The sequence below is a fragment of the Rhipicephalus microplus genome, chromosome 8, assembly GCF_043290135.1.
Source record: "Rhipicephalus microplus isolate Deutch F79 chromosome 8, USDA_Rmic, whole genome shotgun sequence".
NCBI classification, from domain to species: domain Eukaryota; kingdom Metazoa; phylum Arthropoda; class Arachnida; order Ixodida; family Ixodidae; genus Rhipicephalus; species Rhipicephalus microplus.
This window is the reverse complement of record NC_134707.1, coordinates 72876923-72893554: the sequence shown is the minus strand read 5'-3', so window position 1 is coordinate 72893554 and position 16632 is coordinate 72876923. Positions and strand designations below refer to the sequence as shown.

The following is a 16632-nucleotide window of genomic DNA, read 5'->3' as shown; positions in this document are numbered from 1 at the left end:
GAGATATCAGCGCATCAAGTAAAACCGGATGCTTGAAATTTTTGGAGCTCTTCACTACGAGGTGCCACATTAGGTTCTGCTTTCGGGGCATAGAAGCTCCGATGTGTTTGTGTTGCCACATGTTCCTTCAATACTCTTCCAAAAATTACAAGTATTACCTTCCATCATGTACATATGCGTAACCTTATTCAAAGAAGTTATGATAGTTCGGACGTTTGCCATGAATATATATATATATTTTGAACAAAAACAAGTGAAATCAAAAACTCATCTCACGATTTGGCTTTTGCTTCGCACATTCCGGAGCCTAAAGGTCATAAAAGCTCGGATAACATAAAATAAGGTGCGTCGTGATGGTTGTTTCCTAATATTATGTTCGCTATAAATTGTTGTCCTCAAGAAAAGTCATACTCTATATAACTCTCAAGTGCATAAGTGCCTATAAGACGTGATATGGCAAGTGCAGCCTTAAAAACCGCAGTGCTGGCCATAAATTAGTCACTGAATTATGTAAAAACACAATAGGTTCTTCATGGGCTAAAAATATTTCTTGATACAACTGACACATCACTCAGGAACATGATGAATATGATATTTGAAAGACCGTCATGCTGTTAATATTGTGAGTCATTTGACAATTATCGAATTCGCCTAGCACCTCGCAAACGCGCTATGCCATCAAGCAGAAATCTCATACTCGTAGGCTGATATAAAATATTTCTTCAAATTTGCCCAAACCGGTGAGTACGTATAGTAGGCGTATTTATTGCAAAGTGGCGGCAGTCAATAGCAATATGATTTAGTGTATTGCGGCTGATTCTTCGGTAACGCTACATTCTTGTATAATTTCTATCTACATAAGTTGCCGACAGTTCGTCGGCTCACTATAGGTCGTTCTCCTGTCGTAGTGTCACGAGGCCGTTTAACGGGCATGCACTCGTGTAGGTTCGTGTAAAAGCAAAAACCACCGACGACATAACCATCATCGGGAAATGAGCTGACGAGACCATTTGCTCCCACCCAAATCTCCAACAGTCAATATATTTACAAACCCCTAAATAACAAATAGCAGACAAAGAACAAAGCATACATAACTAGAAAGAGGTTGGCAAAAAGACCAAACGGCTAAAGACGTGAACAGTGCATTACATAAATGTTCAGTTCAAAATAAACTTTGTCACGACATAGCTGGAAGAGGTGCTTGCAGCGAAAGCTGTGCTACCAATGCATGGACGCACTCACGTAAACGACGACAGCGGGGATGCGGGGCTTGCAACTGATGCGACCGAGTAATGGTGAAGACGCACTCGTGCAGCAGGGGAAAGACTGGCGATTAGCTTGAGACGCTCAAGAGGCTGACTTGCACGGAAGGAAGCGTCAGGCTGGTTGAAGTCAGTGACCTTCCGGCGTTCGGCAGCCGCAGCTCGCACACGAAGCCGGAGGCGTTTCTTGGCCAACGCCAGAAGACCAGAACGAGCCTGGCCCACGTCAGGTGACGAGAAGAAGCTCTGTGTCCAGGTGGGAGCCCGCTGGGACCTTGATGCAGGAACTCTGCTGGCCGCCACTCCCGCACCCTGGCCACCTTCTTCACTCGATCCCGACTCAGCCACGTCTGCCTGGCTTTAGGACTGTGGAACCGTCGGTGACGAGAGAACGCAGGCTGGTGGCGACGCGTCAGCGAACCAGGGTCAACCTGGCCAAGCAGCTGGGCGCACAGCTCAGGCCCGTAGCCCGACGGCTGTTGCTCGCCTGTTGAAATCAAAGTCCGCAGGTCCTAGGAAGGAGTTCAGGACCGGATAGCCACGGTGCTCTCGAGCGGGAACACGACAGCAGGAGGCCCCGGCCGGTCGAAGTCCTGCAGGCTCGGGTCTGACGCCCGACGGCCCATCTTCAGCGCCCGGTCCGGTGACGACCTTCCGCTTGCCCCGTCTTCTTGAACTCCCCTTGATCTGCTCTGCTCAGGCTTCTGCTGCCGCTCTGGCCCACTTGTCTCGTCCCGATTGGAGATTCTGTACTTTCGTGGTACCCAGCCATTGGGCCTTGAAATCTCCGTGGAAGGACCTCATTGAAGCAAAATTTTCACGCCCCCACGTGCCACAACCGAGCGTTATCTTCATCTTCTTCTGGCTGATGGAGTGGCGCACTTTTTAAACGCGCGCAATCACATCACAAAGCCCCCCTTTCGAAAAGTTTTTTTCCGTAATGAAAAAACTGCAGATAAGTGCGCGTTTCACCACACACAACACATATGCTGTCCAACGTTCACTGCCATCTTGCAATCAATCCACTTATTATACCTTGTGCGTTTGGACCGAATTTCCTTAAAGCCCAGTGCAGAGTTCACAGCCAAGCTACGGCGTGTCCTGCCCAAAACTAAGAAAATCACACTCCTTGTGAAATAAAGTTTTAAACACAGCATATTTACAATCAATGTAAGTCCTTGTGCAAGTCGTCTAAATCTAGATGTAGCGGCCGGTTATTTGAACTGAGCTCTCAGCTTATAGCGTCCCACACAAGGCAAACAGAATTATTGTTTTTTTCCGTCTGAATGGAAAGCGAAAATCTTGCAGCATTTTCGATCACAAATATGCCTGTAGTTCTGCCTCGGAATTTTGTCCACATGATCATCAGCCCCGTCAACGGCATCTGTCACTACAGCTGGAGACATGCAGACAGACACTGCTACAACTCCCTCTGAGTTTTCTACTTGGCTTGCACACAGGTCACATGCTCCTTCATACAACTTCTTTTTATTTTCCAAACTGAATGATTTCGTAGTCGGTTCCTGCTCTTCGCACGGAATGCTATGCTCTTTACTTTGACATGACGCAATCATTGCACCATGTTCAGGCGAGATAACTGTATGTTTCTCGACCACGCCTGTGCCACTGCTTACATCTGACAGTGTTACGCAGGATGACTCCGCGGCTACTGCCTCAGAGTTACGTACAAGGTATACGCTCCTTGCAATGTCACTTGTCTTACTTCGTGCACTGGAAGAATCGCATCTCTTTTAGAGACTTCTTCTTGGTTTTTGGATGTGCACTCTACGCGAACATCAACTGCCCTTCCGTCAGGGTTGTCTAGAGGACTCCATACCCCTTCTAAAACTGTGGATTTGGTTGCACCAGTTCGTGTAGCCACATGGATATATAAGGAACTTGACTGTCCCTTCTCTGAAACTTCCTGCGAAGCCGCATTGATCACGGTCACCAAACCTCGACAGTTCTCGCCATCACCCTTCCCTTCGACTCTGCCGTCCACTTGTAGGGAACCTGCACCTAAACCTTCATCACAAACGTTCCAAGTCTGACGTCGAAATTGCTAATAAAGGTCCTACTATCAGAGCACATGTCGATTACCCGCTTTTTGGAGCTCAAATACGAAAATTCCGCTCGCCAGTCTCTACCTTGTAGTACTCTTGCTTCGGCCTCTGCCAGTTTCAGCCGCAACTGAAACGTCTTTTGCCTTAGCTCTTCAATTTCCTTCTTTCTCAGCTTTCTTTCAAACTCCATTTCCTCCTTTTGCCTTAGCTCTTCAATTTCATTTTCCTTCTTTCTCATCTCTCTTTCAAACTCCATTTCCTCCTCCCTCTCTTTGCGAATGCGCCTCTCACGTTCCCCACATCAAGCCTCCATTTCATCGCCTTTAGACCCATGCGTCTTGCCGACTCCTCTAGGTCTGCCCTACTCATGTTCCTGTTCTAGTGTGGAGAGGTAAGTGGTAAAAATGGTCTCGTCCTGTCGCGGACGCCAATTTGTCACGAGGCCGTTTAACGGGCATGCACTCGTGTAGGTTCGTGTAAAAGCAAAAACCACCGACGACATAACCATCATCGGGAAATGAGCTGACGAGACCATTTGCTCCCACCCAAATCTCCAACAGTCAATATATTTACAAACCCCTAAATAACAAATAGCAGACAAAGAACAAAGCATACATAACTAGAAAGAGGTTGGCAAAAAGACCAAACGGCTAAAGACGTGAACAGTGCATTACATAAATGTTCAGTTCAAAATAAACTTTGTCACGACATAGCTGGAAGAGGTGCTTGCAGCGAAAGCTGTGCTACCAATGCATGGACGCACTCACGTAAACGACGACAGCGGGGATGCGGGGCTTGCAACTGATGCGACCGAGTAATGGTGAAGACGCACTCGTGCAGCAGGGGAAAGACTGGCGATTAGCTTGAGACGCTCAAGAGGCTGACTTGCACGGAAGGAAGCGTCAGGCTGGTTGAAGTCAGTGACCTTCCGGCGTTCGGCAGCCGCAGCTCGCACACGAAGCCGGAGGCGTTTCTTGGCCAACGCCAGAAGACCAGAACGAGCCTGGCCCACGTCAGGTGACGAGAAGAAGCTCTGTGTCCAGGTGGGAGCCCGCTGGGACCTTGATGCAGGAACTCTGCTGGCCGCCACTCCCGCACCCTGGCCACCTTCTTCACTCGATCCCGACTCAGCCACGTCTGCCTGGCTTTAGGACTGTGGAACCGTCGGTGACGAGAGAACGCAGGCTGGTGGCGACGCGTCAGCGAACCAGGGTCAACCTGGCCAAGCAGCTGGGCGCACAGCTCAGGCCCGTAGCCCGACGGCTGTTGCTCGCCTGTTGAAATCAAAGTCCGCAGGTCCTAGGAAGGAGTTCAGGACCGGATGGCCACGGTGCTCTCGAGCGGGAACACGACAGCAGGAGGCCCCGGCCGGTCGAAGTCCTGCAGGCTCGGGTCTGACGCCCGACGGCCCATCTTCAGCGCCCGGTCCGGTGACGACCTTCCGCTTGCCCCGTCTTCTTGAACTCCCCTTGATCTGCTCTGCTCAGGCTTCTGCTGCCGCTCTGGCCCACTTGTCTCGTCCCGATTGGAGATTCTGTACTTTCGTGGTACCCAGCCATTGGGCCTTGAAATCTCCGTGGAAGGACCTCATTGAAGCAAAATTTTCACGCCCCCACGTGCCACAACCGAGCGTTATCTTCATCTTCTTCTGGCTGATGGAGTGGCGCACTTTTTAAACGCGCGCAATCACATCACACGTAGTAGGTGCAAGTATCGTCTAAGGAGGAAAGAAATAAATGCCAAAGGTGGGTTTTTAACAAGTGATGTGGCACTAAAGTCACATGCTTGTAGCGCACTTGACTGAATATTCCTTCTTCCGCTGTCACGTGTGACAAATATCCATACACCGTTGTCTTCTGTACCTAAGTATGCGCTGTGTACAATTTATGGTCTGAATCATCCCAGAAACAACGTGAACATAAAGGCTTAAAATTATATGAAACTGAGCATGCAATAAACTAGGTTTGTATACTAACATATCAGGAAATTTTGACACCACAGAGCCGTTGACAAGCGTATTTCAGCAGCCGTAACTAACTATCATGTAGTTCACATTGTCAATTATTCTATATACTTTGGATTAGGCAAACATCAGTAGTGATGTTGATGAACGTCTAACATAAGTTTATTGTGAAGCATGGCTATTGAACAATAACTCAATATATGGTGTACACCAATATTGCAGCAAGATATAGTACAGCCTGCAGCACTTCTGCGGAAAAAAGTAAAAAAAATGAAATAGACCTGCTTTTACTTTGTTTTCATGAAAGTAAAGCATATTCTGAAACGTTTTTGCAGATGTTACTTTCGACTACAAGCTGCGCGTTCTCTACCAGTGAAGTCATCATACCTAAAAAGCCACATACATGCTCTAATGTATTGGATTTACACAATGGCACTGATGCTGCTCGTAACGGTTGGCATGAAGACAATATATGCGGTAGAGTCAATTATTAGCTCATCGAGTGTCATAAAATAAGTTCCTACGACGCAATAAATCAGCAAAAATTTGAATATTACATGTAATTTCAGTGGCACGTTGTACTACCTGCTCGAGTATGCAGACATAATCCACTTATTATTGTGAGTTGTTCTATACATCATAGTGTGATGCCCTACTTTTAGGGCAACGTGGGTAAGAATAACTTCCACATCGATATTTTCTTTTTTTGCAATTCCTTAAAAAGAACATTGTGCTTCCTTCTCCAGGAGTACAAATTAGGACACCGACAGTCCCTTTCTTTATGTAACAATGACGATTGTCAAATGCTGTGTGTTTAAGCTCTCCAAGTGTGATATGCTATAACGGTACCCTGAACACCATATGGCTGCTATGAATGCATGGACAGTTTAACGTACACTTATACCGCTATGCTATTGGTCTATATTCAACTGTTCGTTCAATTATAAATGGCAATGCAGAATTAGCTATTGGTACTCCTGGGCCCGTCTCCCAGCCATATAATGGCATATAACTATGTGCTCAGTAGGTTTCAGGCCATGCTTTTTTTTCCCACTTTATCAAGACTTTGAATACGGCAAAGCCGGAGGCCGTCTAATGTTTTTACACACTGCTACCACTGCGTCTGTTGAGTCTAAGCGCTAGTTTAGAGCAGGAGCTGCGTCGCATGCCTTCCAAAATCATTTTTAAAGTGCAACTACGCCCTCTGTATGAGCTCTAATACAACTCTTGCTTTTCAGTACCATGCCATGACCACACCGACCATACCAAAAGGCTTCGAGGTGCAAAAATCTGCAAGCATTTTATTTTAACGTACTATCTCACAGAGCTGACAACATTATTTAACATTGTCCTGGTTCGTCGTTTAGTACGGAAGCCACTCCAACGCTCTATTGACGAACGATATCACGACACCCATCGTGCTGACAAGCATTTCACTGTGAACCCGGGTGGCCGACACAACGCTCTGGTGATTAATTTCCTTAAACTCCTCCTGGCTGAGGGGTCGCCAGACACTGGATGAACTCGTTAAATCAGAACCGTCCACCGGTCATCACTCTTCAAGTTGACTCAACCGTGAAAAAAAATTGGGCAGATTCTAGGTACCTTAGTAATCAATGTAAACCCAGCATGCCGAGGGAAAGTGACGATACTGTAATGTTTCATCCCCAGACGATACACAAAAAATGATGCTAATGATATCTACAAACGTTGAACGCACACATGGTTTACAGTAAATATGTTTTATATACCTAGTTGTAGGCAGTGGTGTAATGATGTCAAAAGGAGCATGGGTAGTGCTAAAGACAGAAGTGGGAAGATCATATGTTGCACTGGTACTTGCGGTGTTGGTAGCCCAAGCTAGTCCCATGTAGATCTTCTAATGTGAATTTAAGTATGCCAATTACCTTAAAACAAAGTGATGCCACCATAAAAGGAGTACATATGCAGTGTTTATGAAGTTATGTAATGTTTACGAAGCTAGTACTGCAACTGCAGTTGATGTTTTACCAGCACTGCTCCTGCATAGGTTCTTTTCCACAAGCAGTTTCGAGAACTGGCCTGACTATGTAGTGGAATCCTTAATAGCAACGCCAAAAGCATAGTTTCAATTGCTGCAGGAAGCTTCATATTCATTATTTAGAATCGTCAAGCCAACGCAGCCGATGTCAGCTTTCTCTGGTATTCAAGTTACAAGTATCTACTCTTCCCGTTCAGGAGTAGTAGAAATTGTTATTCACATGTGGCTCATATCCACATACGGCAGCCCTTAGTACACGAATATGTGTCACACGTGTGTAGGAAAGAGTTTTAACGACCTATTCGAAGAAAATTTCCGGCTCTTGATGTCACGACATCAATTCTCAAACCTTCTTACTCTCCCACACTAATTCCGATGTTTATCAAAGTTCCGGAGCTGATCCCCAACAACGCGTGTATATACATATATATATATATATACATATATATATATATATATATATATATATATATTGTAACGACGAGAAATAAGAGACAACGCCTTTGCTGCAGGCCGGCTGTTCTTATTCTGCTTCCTCTTCCTCCGCTTCCGTAACCTAGCCTGCGCCCTTGCCTGAGCCCCACTATTTATTATCATTACACTCGGCCCCGACTGCGAGCCTCGTGGGCTACCGACAATGTCTCCGGTGGGCGGCATTGACTATTCCGGGGTGGCCGGGCTCGGCCAAGCTGATATTTCACATGGAAGTTTGTTGAAGGAGATTCCGGAGGACGACACTGGCTGTGACGTGATGGTCGGTGCAGGCGTCGTCCACGATGGGGCCAACGCTGTTGACTTGGACAAGATGCCGCTAGCAGGAGATACAGACTCCTGCAAAGTGGCCGCGTTGGTTTAATCTCGTCGGTTTGAGCATCCTGTCGCAGCCGTGTTACAAATGCTGGAAATAGTCCACGCTGCACCGTCACCTGCTGCACTGAGCGTCGACGCCTGCGTTGCTTGCGGTGTGGCAAGGGGCGTCGGGGTGTCTTTGTAGTCATCTGAGAGCCGAGTTCAGGTTGCAGCTTGAGAGGCAACGCGTGCTCTTGCAGCACTGCCTTTGTCGGACTCATGCTCAAGCTGTTTATTCCTATAGTTTCACGTGCAGTAGAGCCTTCATTGTCAGATGACCTGTCACTAACCGGAAGTATTACCTTCTCTGGTAGGTCTTTGTTGACAGTGACTTTGAAGGAGGCGGCGCTTAGCGTGTGGCAGACGTCCGCACACTCGGCCACAGACTGACGTGATATCAGGAGATGTCGCTTCGAAGTGAGGGTCAACACTGTAGGGTTGTTCGTCCCAGGGTAGGTGGTTAAATTGGCTGTCGGGAAGCTGCAAAATACAGCTGAAGCCGCGAGGGTGGTCTCCTTCTGGGATCTATTCTCGGTAGCGGTCGCGTAAGACTGGGTGGTCGTGGAGAGGTGATGGTGACTCCGTCCAAAAGCAGCTATGAGCTTGTCACTCCAGTCCACCCAGGACGTCTGCCGCACGCCTTCGTATCGATGCCAAGCCGCGGCAGCATTCCGAAGGCGGTCTATGGCCATGCCCCACTTCTTTTGGTCCGTCCACGCTGCGTGATCTCCGACAGCGTTGACGGTTGCCACCCATTCCTTGGCATCGTCCTGGAAGCCGCGAAACTCCGGTAGCTCGAAGGAAATCGGCGATGGCGGGACTGCGGGCAAAACTCCGAGATGTGCCCACGCCAAGCAGTTCACTTGCTCTGATACCTCCGTGAGAGAACGCCCGAGATTGCGACGGTTCTCGGGCGAGCTTACCTCGAAGTTTTGTGAGGCGGCCGCAGCCAACATGGCATTGAGTGCGCACAATGTTGGCAAGATGGCAGGACATAGCTGGGAGCTCGACGCTATGAGGGCGTTGGTCGTGACGCGGAGTTGCGCGATGGTATGCTGCAGCTCCGCTGCGGTGTCGTGTGATCCGCACGAAGAGCCAAGGCCCGCCTCTGCGGAGGATACAGTGACTGCGGTACTCGAGGTGGTACAATTGCTGACCAAGGACGCGTGGACGGCGTCCCTTGGAAATCCAGCTGTGGTAGGAATCGTGGACATGGGTTCCAGGGCGCTGGAAGCGTCAACGACGTTCCCAGGCAAGCGGAACCCGTGTGATGAGTTGTGACCTGGTACTGTGGCGTAGATGAAGCGGTCTTGCGCCGCCGGGTAGGCCTCGACGCCGTACACGGTGGGTGCTTGAAGCGCCGACAGGTTGCCAGGTATGGAGGAGGCATGTACGCCATCCCTAGGTGAGAGAGGCCCGTGCGCATGGTTGCCGCGACGTGTCGCGTCCCAGGACAAGTTTCCCGGAGCCACAACGGAGGCCTGGACGCCATCCGTCGGTGCTGGGATCGATGCTGGCCGCGACGGACGCCTTGCGGGTTCCATCAGCGAAGAAGCGTGACGGCGTTCCTTATCGTGAACTGGTACCGGTAACGGGTGCTGGAGCCGCCGAGGAGGCCTTGACGCCGTCCCCGAACGGTGGTGTCAGTAAACAGCTGCCGAGGAGGCCTTGACGCCGTCCTCAAGCGACGCTTACCGCGGCTGCACGTCGGCGGGCGTTCTGGATGACGAAACCGAGACGTAAGCCGTTTTCTTCGTCGGCTGCGCCATTGTAACGACGAGAAATAAGAGACAACGCCTTTGCTGCAGGCCGGCTGTTCTTATTCTGCTTCCTCTTCCTCCGCTTCCGTAACCTAGCCTGCGCCCTTGCCTGAGCCCCACTATTTATTATCATTACAATATATATATATTATATATATTATGAGACCACGTCCGGTACGGCAGCAACCAGGTTATCCTTTTTTAATCCAGACACACGAGCCAGAAGAGAGCCAGCCCGCGTGATATACGATGATGATCACTACAATGGTTTGGTCATACAGATGAAGATGAAGTACATAGTCAGCGCTCACACTATTTTCCCCCCTTCACGAAAGAGGGCAGCAAGTTAGAAAGGGTTGGGACGCCGAATATACCGTTTCAGTCGAGAGACGTGGGCGTTTTCGGTGTGGCGGCGACGACGATCAGAAGCCGCGTTGACAGGAGCAACGCGATAGTTGACTTCAGATGTTCGTTCCAGGACGGTGTATGGACCGAGATACCAGCGAAGGAATTTTTCGCAGAGCCCAGGTACACGAACAGGTGTCCACAAAAGGACTTCGTCGCCTGGGCGGGACACAACAACTGGACGCTTCGCATCAAGGTCGATTTTTTTCTTGTCCTGAATGGTAGTAGTGTTGGCACGGGCGATTTTACGGCAGCGGGCGACGCGAGCGGCGAACTCTTCCGGGAGAGATGAAGATGGATTGGAAGATGTGGACAAAAAGGTGGTGTCTAGAACAAAAGTCGGTACACGGCCATACACGAGAAAAAAAGGGCTGAAATTCGTTGTACGCTGTATGGCAGTGTTATATGCGAACGTGACAAAAGGAAGTATTGCGTCCCAGTTTTTGTGATCTGGTTGCACGTACATAGAGATCATGTCGGACAAAGTTCGGTGAAAACGCTCAGTCAGACCATTAGTTTCTTGGTGATACGCTGATGTGGTCTTGTGGATGGTGTTAGAGGCCTTTAAGACTTCAGCAAGGACATGTGAAAGAATTGTCTTGCCACGGTCACTAAGGAGCACACGCGGTGCGCCATGTCGTAAAATAATGGCGCGAAGGAAAAAATCGGCTACTTCAGCGGTAGCACCAGATGAACGAGCTGCCGTCTCCGCGTAGCGAGTAAGGTGGTCTACGGCAGTACAATCCAACGGTGACCGGCTGGCGTAAGCAGAAGAGGTCCGTATAAGTCTATGCCCACAAATTCAAAGGGGCTGGACGGGCACGGCAGTGGTTGCAGTGGCCCCGCGGGAAGAGACGTGGTACGTTTTCGGTGCTGGCATGACGCGCAGGAAGCGACGTACTTGGCGACAGAAGTGGAGAGGCCAGGCCAAAAGCAGCGAGTCCTGAGGCGGTCGTCGGTCTTGTGGAACCCTAAGTGGCCAGCTGTCGCATCGTCATGAAACGCTTGTAGAACTTCCAGACGAAGTGAGCGTGGAATGACGGGAACCCATTGGTTCCCGAGAGGATGGTAAATTTGCCGACATAATGTTCCCTCTTGAAGCTTGAAACGGGCAAGTTGTCGTCTTAGGCGGCTGTTTGGAGCACGCGATAAGCCAGTGAGCCGATCGATGATTGTGCGGCAGTAGGTATCGGCATGTTGGAGCGAGGCGAGATCTGTGGACGAAAGAAGGTCCGCCGAGGCAACTAACTGTTTCGAAGGAGCAGCCATCTGTTTGGTCACTTTGGCGGGCGGTGACGAACAGATGGAAGGTGACACTTCTGCGCTTTGCGAGAGCGGGCAACGGAACAAAGCGTCGGCATCTTGGTGCTCTCGGCCCGACCTATATGTCACGCTGTAGTCATACTCTTGCAATCGTAGTACCCAACGGTCAAGGCGTCCCGACAAATTTTTGAGAGACGATAACCAACACAGAGCATGATGGTCAGTCACTATTGTAAAATGCCGGCCGTATAAGTAAGGACGAAACTTTTGTATGGACCACACGATGGCGAGACATTCTTGCTCAGTGATGCTGTAGTTTCACTCAGCAGGTGACAGAGTACGGCTCGCGTAGGCCACGGCTTGTTCTTCGGAAGCGTGGTTCCGCTGAAGAAGGACAGCACCGATGCCAAGTCCACTTGCGTCAGTGTGTAGCACAGTAGGTGCAGCAGGGTCGAAATGACGAAGCACTGGCCGTGATGTGAGGCATCGCTAGAGAGTGTGAAAAGCGGCTTCGCATTCTTCCGACCAGACAAAGGGTGCGCTCGTGGTCAGAAGTTTGTGCAGAGGAGCCGCAATAGTAGCGAAATCACGTACAAAGCGGCGGAACTTCACTACACCGTGAGTACCTCTCATCGAGACCTTCCGGTATTTTCCGGCCTTCGCAATGAAGATGTCGAAGAATGGCTCGACAGTTATGATCAAACCAGCGTTTGTAATTATTGGGACGAGGCGCACAAACTGCGCTACGTTCCTTTTTACCTCGATGGCGTCGCTAAAACCTGGTATTACATATATATATATATATATATATATATATATATATATATATATATATATATATATATATATATATATATAGATATATATATAAACTATGTTAGTGGCCTTGCTTCACACACGGACAGCCCGTGCAATGCGACCACAGGGTGTTTTTCTGCTCACTTTGCTGTGGAGTCAGCTAGCTTTTGGGCCGAATCAATACTCATATTCACGGTCTGTTGTTGTGATGATTACTTTGGATTGCTAAGCTTGTCTTTGAGGGTGCTTGAGAACAAAATAAATTGCGTGCAACAAAGAGAAAAAGATTTGAGTCACGTTATGTTCACTTTTTTTTAGCACACTGAGTAACGCAGATGAAAGAGATCGACGTGGGCAGAAAGTAACACCCTTTTTCGTCTTTGTTCCTTTAGTAAATCATCAATTACCAGCGTATCGAAGCATGCACAGGTTCATGGCGTAACAAAAAGGCAAAGTGCATCTTTTGACGAGATACGTCCAACTTTAGACAGAATTGCAGAAGCTAATTACATTACCGTATGCTGGCTTTTTTTTTGCAGGTTAGCATGGTGGTCTCTAACCAGTACAGCATTGTCTTCCTTGGTTCATTCGTTTTGCTGCTTACGTTATTGCAATTACTCACATGCGTATTGGCAGGAGTAAATCCAAGTATGTATTTTGCTGTTCTCATGCTAACAGCCTAACTAAACTTGAAGCAGAATGTATATGTCAGTAAACAAAAGCTTGAAGGTTTTGTCTTGCGCCATAGCCAGTACAAGGTCAGAGTGTGTGACTCACACCTATTAAGGTTTTTTTTACCTTTGTGAGTAAGAACTAAGAGGTATATTATTGCTGCCTAAAAATGAGCATCTATAATAAAAGTAAAAGCAGGCTTACGATTGTGCGAGAATGTTTTAAAGACGAGGGCATCATACAAACAAATTAACAGTCTCATGATATAACCTATTAATACTATGGACTATCCTCCCTGTTTCTTTGAGAGTAGTGAATTGAGCTAACCCAAAAAACTTGCAAACATTTTCATTTTATCGACAGAAGAAAATATGCGACAGATAAACAAAGAACCTAAATGAAGTCTTAAAGGAATAGGCGGTAAATAGGCGCTGCGGCCCTCGGCTCCCCGTCAACTCTGTCAAGTGGCTTAAACTTTATTTTATGGTACTGCTTCTTCAGCTACTAATACGAAACTGCCAAAACGGGGTTGATGTGTGCTTCCGAAAAATAAAAGTCTAAGAGCAACTTTTTCACTGCGTATGCATTTCCGGTTTCATCTCATGACACCGAAGCCACGTGACATAACACGAGAATTACTATAATATCAGAGCCATTGTTTAATAATGAAAATAGAAAAAAATACTGTACTATAGCGCAAGAAAAGAACTGCAGTGGTGTTCTGCTTAAAATAAGGAAGCAAATAGGCAATAAATGAAAATGGCAAATAATAACTAAGCAACAAGTGAAAACAAGAAGCTAATTCACTAAATGACTGCACACGTCAACTGTCGCCATGCTTAGCTGATCGAAAAACCGGAAAGGTTTTTCGATCAAATATATTGAAATCTGCAAATAAACATGGTGTCTACATGGATAGCAAAGCTTCGGAGCGTAAATGAATTTTTTTTGTGTGTGTGTTCAGGTAAACCCATGTCGAACACTCGCCCAGGTGCCCTTCCAGGAAGAAGAAGGCGTATGTACCTTCTTGTACGCTGTCTTACGTTCTTGTGCGCTGTCTTACGTTCTTACATTATACGGTGGGTACCGTACAATGTCATATACTCGAAATTGTACTACACCGTTCTAACATATTTATTTTCGTACTGTACTTCTGCCTCAAACATTACCATGTGAGCTAACATACATCGAGAGGCTTGGCATGACGCAGCTGCAGGTGTGACGCAGCTTCTTGTAAAATTGGTGATACAGTTTTTAAAGGGTCCCTGAAATAATGTTCAAACTAAATATGAATCGGATTTACTAAAAAATCTTATTGCCTGCCGAATTCGATGCTGTGAAAACTTTAAAACCTTTACGGTACGAGTGCAGTTACAAGGCCTTGTCACACGCTGCGATCGCATTCTCTCTATTCGACCCCCCCCCCCCCCCCGGCCCCGCTGCGGTGGTCTAGTGGCTAAGGTGCTCGGCTGCTGACCCGCAGGTCGCAGGATTGAATCCCGGCTGCGGCGGCTGCATTAGAGATGGAGGCGGAAATGTTGTAGACCCGTGTGCTCAGTTTGGGTGCACATGTAAAAGAGCCCCGAGTGGTCAAAATTTCCGGAGGCCTCTACCACAGCGTCTCTCATAATCATATGTTGGTTTTGGGACGTTAAACCCCACATATCAATCAATCTATTCGCGTTCCAACGAAAGCGCTGGAAGCTAAGCAGGGAGGAGTGGCATAGGAAAAAAATTACGTCACGCGCGCCTCGTCAACTTGAGCACGTTTTGTCTTTTTTTTTTCTTGCTTACTATACGTGACTTTTTCAGTGTGATCGCGCGTGCACGCGTAGGTAAGTCGCGCCCTTCAATGGCTATCCCTGTAACAACTGAGTGCGCCATGTTCACGTCAGCCAATGGCTGATAGAAGGCCTTTTACGATAATTTGTTCAGGTTCTGCTGTCATTGGTCGAAAAAAAAAACGATTTTTAGATGATTTTGATAATTTATGTGAATTCAAGGCCGTGTTCTAGGCTATAATATTTGGCTCACGTGTTTTCGGGAGCCTCTACTACCGAAAGGCGGTGTTTTCTGACCATGCTCAAAAAGCGTTACAGGGCTTCTTTGGGCTCTCATTAGTGAACATGCCCAGTCACAATACCAAGGTGTCACGCAAAACAGCCGACGCGAAAGAGCATTGTGCGATTGACGCTCAAAGATCACTCAATGCTTCATTAGGATAGGCTGACCTGTCTTGATATATGAAGCGTACCCAGCTAAATTTCAGTCACGTGCGATCATACTATCAAAAACGTTTCACATGACTGCAAACGAGAGTAGTTTTTAGGCGTTATACGTGTAGAAAAAACTGTGTTGCCTAGAGAATGCTTAACACTATTGGTATCCAAGTGAAACTGTGCCCTTCTAAATTATTTATATATTAATACGCTTTCCAGCATTTACTAAAAAACCGTTTTCTGTTGATATATATGTATATATATATATATATATATATATATATATATATATATATATATATATATATATAAGGAAAAGAAGTGTATATCTAAGGGCTCGTTTTTCCGTGCTTTAACACAATAATAATGAGATCTAACAGACAGTAATGCCAAGGAATGTACAGGGGAAGTTATTAGAACCAATGGAATGTAAATAAGAAGAAAGAAGAAAGAAAAGTGGATAAAAAAATAACCAGCCGTGAGCAGGAATAGAACCTACGACCTTCGAATAACGCGTTCGATGTTCTAACCACTGAGCTACCACAGCGGCATTCCCTCCATCCACTTTTTTGGGTTTATATGTGAATTTAGAAGTAGGAGTGACAGTCAGTGCCATCTATAAGCCAAACGACGAGTGTGAAAACACTCTTATTCGCATGTTTTGGCGTCACGTAGCTCGTTAACTTATTATGAGCGGGCAGCTGATTAATTGTCCCTCTTATACAACCTAAACACACCAAGTCTGCCAGTACGAGACCCTGGTTCAATGAAATAAGGGAAAGAAGTGTGTATCTAAGGGCTCGTTTTTCCGTGTTTTAACACAATATTAATGAGATCTAACAGACAGTAATGTCAAGGAATGTACAGGGGAAGTTATTAGAACCAATGGATTGTAAATAAGAAGAAAGAAAAGTGGATAAAAAATAACCAGCCGTGAGCAGAAATCGAACCTACGACCTTCGAATAACGCGTTCGATGCTCTAACCACTGACCTACCACAGCGGCCTTCCCTCCAACAACTTTTTTGGGTTTATATGTGAATTTAGAAATAGGAGTGACAGTCAGCGCCATCTATAAGCCAAACGACGAGTGTGAAAACACTCTTATTCGCATGTTTTGGCGTCACGTAGCACATGAACTTATTATGAGCGGGCAGCTGATTAATTGTCCCTCTTATACAACCTAAACACACCAAGTCTGCCAGTACGAGACCCTCGTTCAATGAAATAAGGGAAAGAAGTGTATATCTGAGGGCTCGTTTTTCCGTGTTTTAACACAATATTAATGAGATCTAACAGACAGTAATGCCAAGGAATGTACAGGGGAAGTTATTAGAACCAATGGAATGTAAATAAAAA

General features: G+C 47.1%; 1 protein-coding gene across 1 annotated transcript in view; it reads left to right on the top strand.

Moving 5' to 3' along the window:
• The first annotated feature begins 640 nt into the window (after positions 1–640).
• Positions 641–16632, top strand: part of LOC142769161 (uncharacterized) — a 66227-nt gene continuing 50235 nt past the window's right edge. Inside the window, exons 1-3 of the mRNA XM_075872117.1 lie at positions 641–740; positions 12923–13031; positions 14020–14070. Coding sequence (XP_075728232.1) covers positions 12929–13031; positions 14020–14070 — 154 coding nt within the window. The 5' untranslated portion in view covers positions 641–740; positions 12923–12928. The remainder of the gene's footprint in view (positions 741–12922; positions 13032–14019; positions 14071–16632) is intronic.